Genomic DNA, 9,145 nt, shown 5'->3' on the forward strand with positions numbered 1-9,145 from the left:
TCTGAGCCCACTCGGTAATGCATCATCATAATGAGCTCAATGTGACCAAGTGTCTGGTCACGGGATCATGCATTACGGTATGAGTAAAGTGACTTGCCGGTAACGAGATTAAACGAGGTATTGGGATACCGACGATCGAATCTCAGGCATGTAACGTACCGATTGACTAAGGGAATTGTATACGGGATTCCTTAAGGTTCGGTGACGCTAGGGTTGTAGAGATATGAGTATGCAGTAAACCGAAAGTTGTTCGGAGTCCCGGATGAGATCCCGGACGTCACGACGAGTTCCGGAATGGTCCGGAGGTAAAGAATTATATATAGGAAGTGGAGTTTCGGCCATCGGGAAAGTTTCGGGGGTTACCGGTATTGTACCGGGACCATCGGAAGGGTCCCGGGGGTCCACCGGGTGGGGCCACCTATCCCGGAGGACCCCATGGGCTGAAGTGGGAGGGGAACCAGCCCCTGGTGGGCTGGTGCGCCCCCCTTGGCCCTCCTGCGCCTAGGGTTGGAAAACCCTAGGGGTGGGGGCGCCTCCACTTGCCTTGGGGGGCAAGCCACCCCCCTGGCCGCCATCCCCCCTTGGAGATCCCATCTCCTAGGGCCGGCGCCCCCCTAGGGGGCCTATATAAAGAGGGGGAGGGAGGGCAGCCGCACCCATGCTCTTGGCGCCTCCCTCTCCCTCTGCTACACCTCTCCCTCTCGTAGACGCTTGGCGAAGCCCTGCTGAGATCGCTGCTGCATCCACCACCACACCGTCGTGCTGCTGGATCTTCATCAACCTCTCCTTCCCCCTTGCTGGATCAAGAAGGAGGAGACGTCTCCCTGAACGTACGTGTGTTGAACGCGGAGGTGCCGTCCGTTCGGTGCTAGGATCTCCGGTGACTTGGATCACGACGAGTACGACTCCCTCAACCCCGTTCTCTTGAACGCTTCCGCTCGCGATCTACAAGGGTATGTAGATGCACTCCTCTCTCTTGTTGCTAGATGATCTCATAGATTGATCTTGGTGAAAGCGTAGAAAATTTTTATTTTCTGCAACGTTCCCCAACAATTGTCGCCTGCTCGTTGTCGGCAGCGTCCTCCACACGGACGATGTCATCCTCCGGATGCCTATCGGCTAGCCAGCCGGCAGCAATGGCGGCCATTTCCTTCTTCTGGTCCGGCGTCAGCCCGTCCAAGAGAGTTTTGGCCGCGGAGAAATCCATGGCGGGAGTGGTGCACAGAGGGATCGGAGGCGGGATGACTGCGGGTATGCCTGGGGCAGCGATTAATATAGCAATGGCGGGCGGCAGAGGAATGGACGGGTGGCGCCAGAGGAGACGCTTCAGTAACCGTGTGCCATCAATTTGGGTGGTAGACGGACAGATGGACGGCAGTCGTGTTGTATGAACGCGCCGCAATCATTTGCACCGAGAAGCAGCGGAGATGGTGTTCTCTCGGCCGGCGCGTCGCTTCAATGCTAGCGCCAGTGAGCGGTCGTGTCTGCTTTGGCCGGGCATGAATGCGTCCAGTCACGCTCAGGAGGGGTGCTAACCGTTTCGGGCGGGAAGCGCGTGCGGAAGGGAGGATGGGTTTTTTGTGGGCCGAGCGGTTAGAAGTGGGCTTAGGAGCGGTCCGGACTCCCACAAATCCACCTATGTTTGTCTCCGATTTGTGGTAGAAATCGCATCCGGACCGCCCTACGGACCGATACGTTGGATGACTTCTGCGGTCCGGACAGCGCAGTCCAAAGGCATGCGAGAGGTTTGCGGGTCGATGCCCATAGTGAGTCTTTAATTGGTCGGATGTGATAATAGACTTTTTTCCTTGACTGGACAAATAAAGAAACATGGTAACTAAACCCGGGCAAACGCCGGGCCGGGCCGGGTTTCGGGCCGGGCTTGTAAAAGCCCGACCTTCATTTCTCAAGCCCGAGCCCGGCCCGAAGCCCGGAATACTCCTTGTTTTCAAGCCCGAGCCCGGCCCGAACGCTATTTTTCAGTGTACGCACGTGCAAGCCCGGCCCGAAGCCCGAAAGCCCGGCCCGAAATACTTGAAAAGTGAAGCCCGAGCCCGGCCCGAACTATCTTTTGGGCTGCAAAACAAGGCCCGAGCCCGGCCCGAATGTCAAGCCCGGCCCGGCCCGGCCCGGGTTTTTCGGGCCGGGCTGTCCATGACCGGGTTTAATGGTAACCCACCACGTATACAAGAAAAATAGGCATGCACAGGATCAAACTGCCAACACAACACCTCCTGCGTATCACCTCGTACCCATGCACCGTCCGCACACCTCGATTCACCACAGGAGCTTATTTTTAGGGAGCTTAGGACCTGTTCGGATCCCCTCCACTTCACAACTGCAGCTTCCGGAGCGGAGGAAGCGGTAGCACAATTCGACGGAATGGCTTAAACCGAGCTCCACTTTTTCTCGGAGCGCGGAGACCGGAGAGATTCCAAACAGGCCCTTAGTAACTCTATAGATATGTTGTCCATCTCAACGAGATGGGCTAAGCGCACTCCAAACCTCCAAATGCATTTCTGTTGTTTCTCCACGAGAGAGGGAGGAAGGTCTTCCTCTTCCTCTCTCCGCCGCCGTCACCCACCCCACTGCTCCGGCGAGGAATCGCTCGCCCAGCCGGCGACCATGGCGGAGGCCGCAAGCGCAGAAAGAGCTGCGCTTCTCCTACCAGGCCTCCCGGATGAAATTTCCATCTGGGAGATCCTCGTTGGCCTGCCCCCCAAAGCCCTCCTCCGTTGCCGCGCCGTCTGCCGCGCCTGGTGCCGAGCCACCTCCACCCGAGACTTCCTCCTCGCCCACCACGCCCGCCAGCCCGCCCTCCCACTCCTCTACATCTACAACTGCGTCGGCAACAACATCCGATCCCTAGACATCATCCCCTTCGACCGCCGGGCAGGGGTCGCGGCCGACGACCAGCTCCGGCCAGTCGCGCGACTTTGTCAGGCCCCCTTCTGTGCGATGGCCTCCTGGGACGGTCTCCTCCTCTGCTTCACGAACGACTGCTGCTACGCCCTCTGCAACCCGGCGACTCGTCAGTATGCTCGCCTCCCGTTTCTTCCTGGCTCCGTGCCCCTGGGGGTGTACTCGCACAGCCCAACCGGCGAGTACCGGCTATTGCTGTACAGGTTCGCCACTGGACCGGGGCCTGACGCTCAAGGTGGCACCTTCGTGTTGGTATTAGGCTCCGGCCAACCGCCACGGTCCATAGGGTGCCCTGATGCTAGGGAACTGCTGTCCATCCCGTCCGTCCTGTTCCGCGGTGGCCTGCATTGGCACAAAGAGCAGAATGAGAGGATAGTGGTATTCGACACCACCACTGAGTTGTTCCGGCACATGCGCGTTCCGGTTGTTTTTGTTTCTCGCTGCACTAACCTGTTTGAGATGGATGGAATGCTCGGCGTGTCCAGCTTTAATTATGCAGCGGCAACCATCGATATCTGGATGGCGCAGGACTACAAGAGTGAGGTCTGGTCCAACAAGTACCACGTTGAGTTGCCGGTTGCAGAGCTCACCGTGCGCTTTGGAAGGTTCAACACACGTGGGTTTGGGGTAGTCGCTTCTTCGGATGGTCATTTGCTCATGCTGCTCAAATTTAGCGACTGGCTACTTCAGGTTGATATGGATGGCAAGTTGGTCGCTAGTTTCCATTGCAAAGGCCTTGCTTATACTAGATTTTGTCTCAAACAAACTTTAGTTTCGCATACCTTCTTTCCGGCACTACAGCGTTATGTTGTGAACGCTAAGCCTTTCATCTGATCTAATAGCTTTGAGTGATGTGGTGCTTCTGAACGGCCTAAACTGTCAGCGTGACCCGCAATATCAAGTTTGACCCGCGGGCTTCTCTGTTGATGTATATCAAGTTGTGATCAAGAAGCTCTTGCTGTCATGTGGTTGTATGGAATTTATGCTTGTTTGATACCAAAACTACCAAGTCATTTTTGTTGTGCGTTCAAAATATATGCTAGCTACTCATGTCTCTATTTTCTTGAACTGGAGAACTATTTTGCAATCTACCTGCCTCATATGTCTATTTCTTGAACTGAAAATTTGACTTTGCCTTTTTTATCCCAAGAGATTATCTGGTGCTCTTCTCAATATGCTGAATACTCATTTAGCAATCCACATGTGTTTTCTGTTTGTGAGTTTTGTTTTACCTGACAATAAATGTGGCAGATTATCCTCTGAATTTGGTCACTTGCTAGTTTCACCTGATTGTTAGTAGTGCTTGGAGCAGAACCTGTTACATTGGATGAAACGCTTTATCTGCCATACAAAGCTTATCTGAAGTTTTAGCCATGCTGAGGTTGATTTGGATTATATATCCATTTCTTGTACAGAAGATTAAACATTCTACATAAAGCGTGTTCCTGTTGCCTCATGAGTAGATAGCAAGTTTATTATTTTTACTAAATTCTGTATGCATCAATACATGAGGCCTTCTTCAATACCAGAGTCCGGCATGGCTATGTGGCACCACTTGGTTAGTCCTGCAGTAACATACACATGCTCAGGTTTTTTCATTTGATCTGATATTTCAATCCCACTTCTTGTCTTTTTACAGCTACATCAGGATCTTTTCCCAGTTTTTGCATTCTTCTGCATTGTATCATGTGCTATCTTCCACAAATCTTTGAGAAGTCAAATTTCTCTTTGGCAGTTTCATGTGCCTCCTATGCTGTAAATGTTTTTATGGTTGTTGTTTCATAATAAACTGCTAGCTGGGGATAATAACTTGGCTAAAAGACAAGAGTTGTCTGCTTTGCAGTGAAGATGAAACCTGATAACATATGTTCTTTGATTGTGATGTTACCAAGCTAGTTTGGCAAGATTTGGCTGGCGTTGTTTCTGGGCCTGATTTCGTCAATTATGGATCTTCTGCTAGAATTTGGATCAGTAATAGGAGTAAGAAAATGCTGCTGTGAATATGATTACATCATATTGGTTGTAACAATATTATATCATGGGACGGAGGGAGTATAATCTTTGCTTGCATTGTGTCGACTGGTTTATCAGGTACCCTGCCAGAGGCTGCTACATTTCCTAAAATGTTGGGGAGCAGTACTTGCTGCTCCAGGAAGGCAAAGCTCTGGTGACTCCCCAGCCCGGCTTAAACTATAGAACGGCGTCCTTGATGGCCCCGGGACACAAGAAATCAGGGAGCTGTGACCGTCGCTGTAGTCTCTATTCTGGCGCATTTTCAGTTTTGCTGATGTGATGCTGGCTGTAAGAATATTATGTCATGACTACTAGATATTGATGTTTCGAGATGTGGCCTGTTTAAAAGGTCTGTAATGGTCTAAATGTTCTGACACTGTTTTCATTTCGTTTGAAATGGAACAGGGCGAAGAGCCTTTTACAAAACAACAACAAAGCCGTTAGTCCCAAACAAGTTGGGGTAGGCTAGAGGTGAAACCCATAAGATCTCGCAACCAACTCATGGCTCTGGCACATGGATAGCAAGCTTCCACGCACTCCTGTCCATAGCTAGCTCTTTGTCGATACTCCAATCCTTCAGGTCTCTCTTAACGGACTCCTCCCATGTCAAAATCGGTCGACCCCGCCCTCTCTTGACATTCTCCGCACGCTTTAGCCGTTCGCTATGCACTGGAGCTTCTGGAGGCCTGCGCTGAATATGCCCAAACCATCTCAAACGATGTTGGACAAGCTTCTCCTCAATTGGTGCTACCCCAACTCTATCTCGTATATCATCATTCCGGACTCGATCCTTCCTCGTGTGGTCACACATCCATCTCAACATACGCATCTCCGCCACACCTAACGGTTGAACATGTCGCCTTTTAGTCGGCCAACACTCCGCGCCATACAACATTGCGGGTCGAACCGCCGTCCTGTAGAACTTGCCTTTTAGCTTTTGTGGCACTCTCTTGTCACAGAGAATGCCAGAAGCTTGGCGCCACTTCATCCATCCGGTTTTGATTCGATGGTTCACATCTTCATCAATACCCCCATCCTCCTGCAACATTGACCCCAAATACTGAAAGGTGTCCTTCCGAGGTACCACCTGGCCATCAAGGCTAACCTCCTCCTCCTCACAGCTAGTAGTACTGAAACCGCACATCATGTACTCGGTTTTAGTTCTACTAAGCCTAAACCCTTTCGATTCCAAGGTTTGTCTCCATAACTCTAACTTCCTATTTACCCCCGTCCGACTATCGTCAACTAGCACCACATCATCCGCAAAGAGCATACACCATGGGATATCTCCTTGTATACCCCTTGTGACCTCATCCATCACCAATGCAAAAAGATAAGGGCTCAAAGCTGACCCCTGGTGCAGTCCTATCTTAATCGGGAAGTCATCGGTGTCGACATCACTTGTTCGAACACTTGTCACAACATTATTGTACATGTCCTTGATGAGGGTAATGTACTTTGCTGGGACTTTGTGTTTCTCCAAGGCCCACCACATGACATTCCGCGGTATCTTATCATAGGCTTTCTCCAAGTCAATGAACACCATATGCAAGTCCTTCTTATGCTCCCTATATCTCTCCATAAGTTGTCGTACCAAGAAAATGACTTCCATGGTCGACCTCCCAGGCATGAAACCAAACTGATTTTTGGTCACGCTTGTCATTCTTCTTAAGCGGTGCTCAATGACTCTCTCCCATAGCTTCATTGTATGGCTCATCAGCTTAATTCCACGGTAATTAGTACAACTCTGAACATCCCCCTGGTTCTTGAAGATTGGTACTAATATACTCCATCTCCATTCTTCTGGCATCTTGTTTGCCCGAAAAATGAGGTTGAAAAGCTTGGTTAGCCATACTATCGCTATGTCCCCGAGACCTTTCCACACCTCAATGGGGATACAATCAGGGCCCATCACCTTGCCTCCTTTCATCCTTTTTAAAGCCTCCTTCACCTCAGACTCCTGGATGCGCCGCACAAAACGCATGCTGGTCTCATCAAAGGAGTCATTTAGTTCAATAGTAGAACTCTCATTCTCCCCATTGAACAGCTTGTCGAAGTACTTCCGCCATCTATGCTTAATCTCTTCGTCCTTCACCAAGAGTTGGCCTGCTCCGTCCTTGATGCATTTGACTTGGCCAATATCCCTCGTCTTCCTCTCCCGGATCTTAGCCATCTTATAGATGTCCCTTTCACCTTCCTTCGTGCCTAACCGTTGGTAGAGGTCCTCATATGCCCGACCCCTTGCTTCACCAACAGCTCGCTTTGCGGCCTTTTTCGCCATCTTGTACTTCTCTATGTTGTCTGCACTCCTATCCAGGTATAGGCGTCTGAAGCAATCTTTCTTCTCTTTAAGCGCCTTCTGCACATCATCATTCCACCACCAGGTATCCTTATCTTCGCTTCTCCTTCCCCTGGACACTCCAAACTCCTCCGTGGCCACCTTACGAATGCAAGTCGCCATCTTCATCCACACATTGTCCGCATCCCCTCCTTCCTCCCAAGGGCCCTCCTTAAATACCTCTCCTTGAACACCTGAGCTACCTCCCCCTTGAGCTTCCACCACTTCGTTCTAGCGACCTTGGCACGCTTATCCCGCTGGACACGAATCCGAAAGCAGAAGTCAGCAACCACCAGCTTATGCTGGGGTACAACACTCTCCCCAGGTATCACCTTACAGTCTAGGCACGCACGCCTATCTTCTCTTCTCGAGAGGATGAAATCAATCTGGCTAGAGTGTTGGCCACTACTAAAAGTCACCAGATGTGATTCTCTCTTTCTAAAGAGGGTGTTAGCTACAATCATGTTGTAGGCTAGAGCAAAGCTTAAGACATCTTCTCCTTCTTGATTCCTGATGCCATAGCCAAAGCCCCCATGCGCCCCTTCAAAACCTGTGTTAGATGTACCCACGTGGCCATTGAGGTCTCCTCCTATGAAGAGCTTCTCACCAATCGGTACACTCCTAACCATGTCTTCCAAGCCTTCCCAGAACTCCCTCTTGGTGTTCTCATTGTGGCCTACTTGCGGGGCATATGCGCTGATAACATTGAGAACCAAGTCCTCAGCTACCAGCTTGACCAGGATAATCTGGTCCCCACGTCTCCTGACGTCTACCACCCCATACTTGAGGCTCTTGTTGATCAAGATGCCTACGCCATTTCTGTTTGCAGCCGTCCCCGTGTACCACAGCTTGAAGCCGGTGTCCTCCACCTCCTTCGCCTTCTGTCCTCTCCATTTGGTTTCTTGGACGCAAAGGATATCAACACCTTTCCTCACTGCTGCATCAACTAGCTCCCGAAGCTTCCCTGTCAGAGACCCTATGTTCCAGCTACCTAAGCGAATCCTCCTAGGCTCGGCTAGCTTCCTTACCCTTCGCACTCGTCGAGTCAAATGCGAAGACCCTTGCTCATTTTCCACTACATCCGGGCGCCGATGTAGCGCGCCACTAAGGATGCGATGACCCGATCCTCGCTCACTTGCCACCGTATCCTGATCAAGATACGGCGCGCCACTTGGGGGGGTGACGGCCCGGCCCTTGCCCATTTTCCACCACACCCGGGTTCCGATGTGGCGCGTCGCTGAGAGGGTTACGCCCCAACGAAAATCTTTTGGGTTTCATCTCCATAAGAGTGGCTGAGTTTTTACGTTGGCTCGCCAAGCCTATCACAACCCTCCTCCTTTACCCGGGCTTGGGACCGGCTATGTTGAGACAACATAGGCGGAGTTGGCGAAGAGCCTTTTGATTTAAAAAAATCTTGACTCGCTGGAAGAATTGTCGGGCATCTTAGATTTATAAGAATACATTCGAGATCTTTTCTGTTACACTGGATTTACTTTCTTTATTTGGATGACAATTGTGTTGCTGCTGTGGTAAAAATAATGAGCTGTGACAAAAAAACGAAGTTGCTATTTCTATCTGAAAAATTTATCAGGCCATGTTTCTGCTGTACTTTATTACTTATAAATTTATAATGGAGGCAAACTAAATCCAGTTGTTACTGAATGTATTATGTGTGGTTGCAAGATAGCTGCCCATTTGTTACTGCAGTTGCAGCCAATCGCTCAGCTTCTCAGATTTAGGCTACTGATCAGCAGCCACTTGTGTACTGCATGACCCTTTTGGAGTTCCAGGTTACATTTGATCCCATTATATTAAGTCTACAAGTTCACCATCTAGATTACCAATAAATTTCAGTGTGTTTGCGACACGAAA

At 50.6% G+C, this 9,145-nt stretch overlaps 1 protein-coding gene across 1 annotated transcript; it reads left to right on the top strand.

Annotated features, from left to right (window-relative positions):
• The first annotated feature begins 2,625 nt into the window (after window positions 1-2,625).
• LOC119281909 (F-box protein At5g49610-like) lies at window positions 2,626-3,782 on the top strand. The gene has a single exon (XM_037562314.1). The coding sequence runs from the start codon at window positions 2,626-2,628 to the stop codon at window positions 3,754-3,756; it is 1,131 nt and encodes a 376-aa protein (XP_037418211.1). The 3' UTR covers window positions 3,757-3,782.
• The last annotated feature ends 5,363 nt before the right edge of the window (window positions 3,783-9,145 follow it).

The sequence above is a fragment of the Triticum dicoccoides genome, chromosome 3B (genome assembly GCF_002162155.2).
Source record: "Triticum dicoccoides isolate Atlit2015 ecotype Zavitan chromosome 3B, WEW_v2.0, whole genome shotgun sequence".
NCBI classification, from domain to species: domain Eukaryota; kingdom Viridiplantae; phylum Streptophyta; class Magnoliopsida; order Poales; family Poaceae; genus Triticum; species Triticum dicoccoides.

What these genes read in the sequence shown, in the direction of transcription:
- LOC119281909 (XM_037562314.1), top strand. Translation starts at nt 2,626, where the DNA reads ATGGCGGAGGCCGCAAGCGCAGAAAGAGCTGCGCTTCTCCTACCAGGC.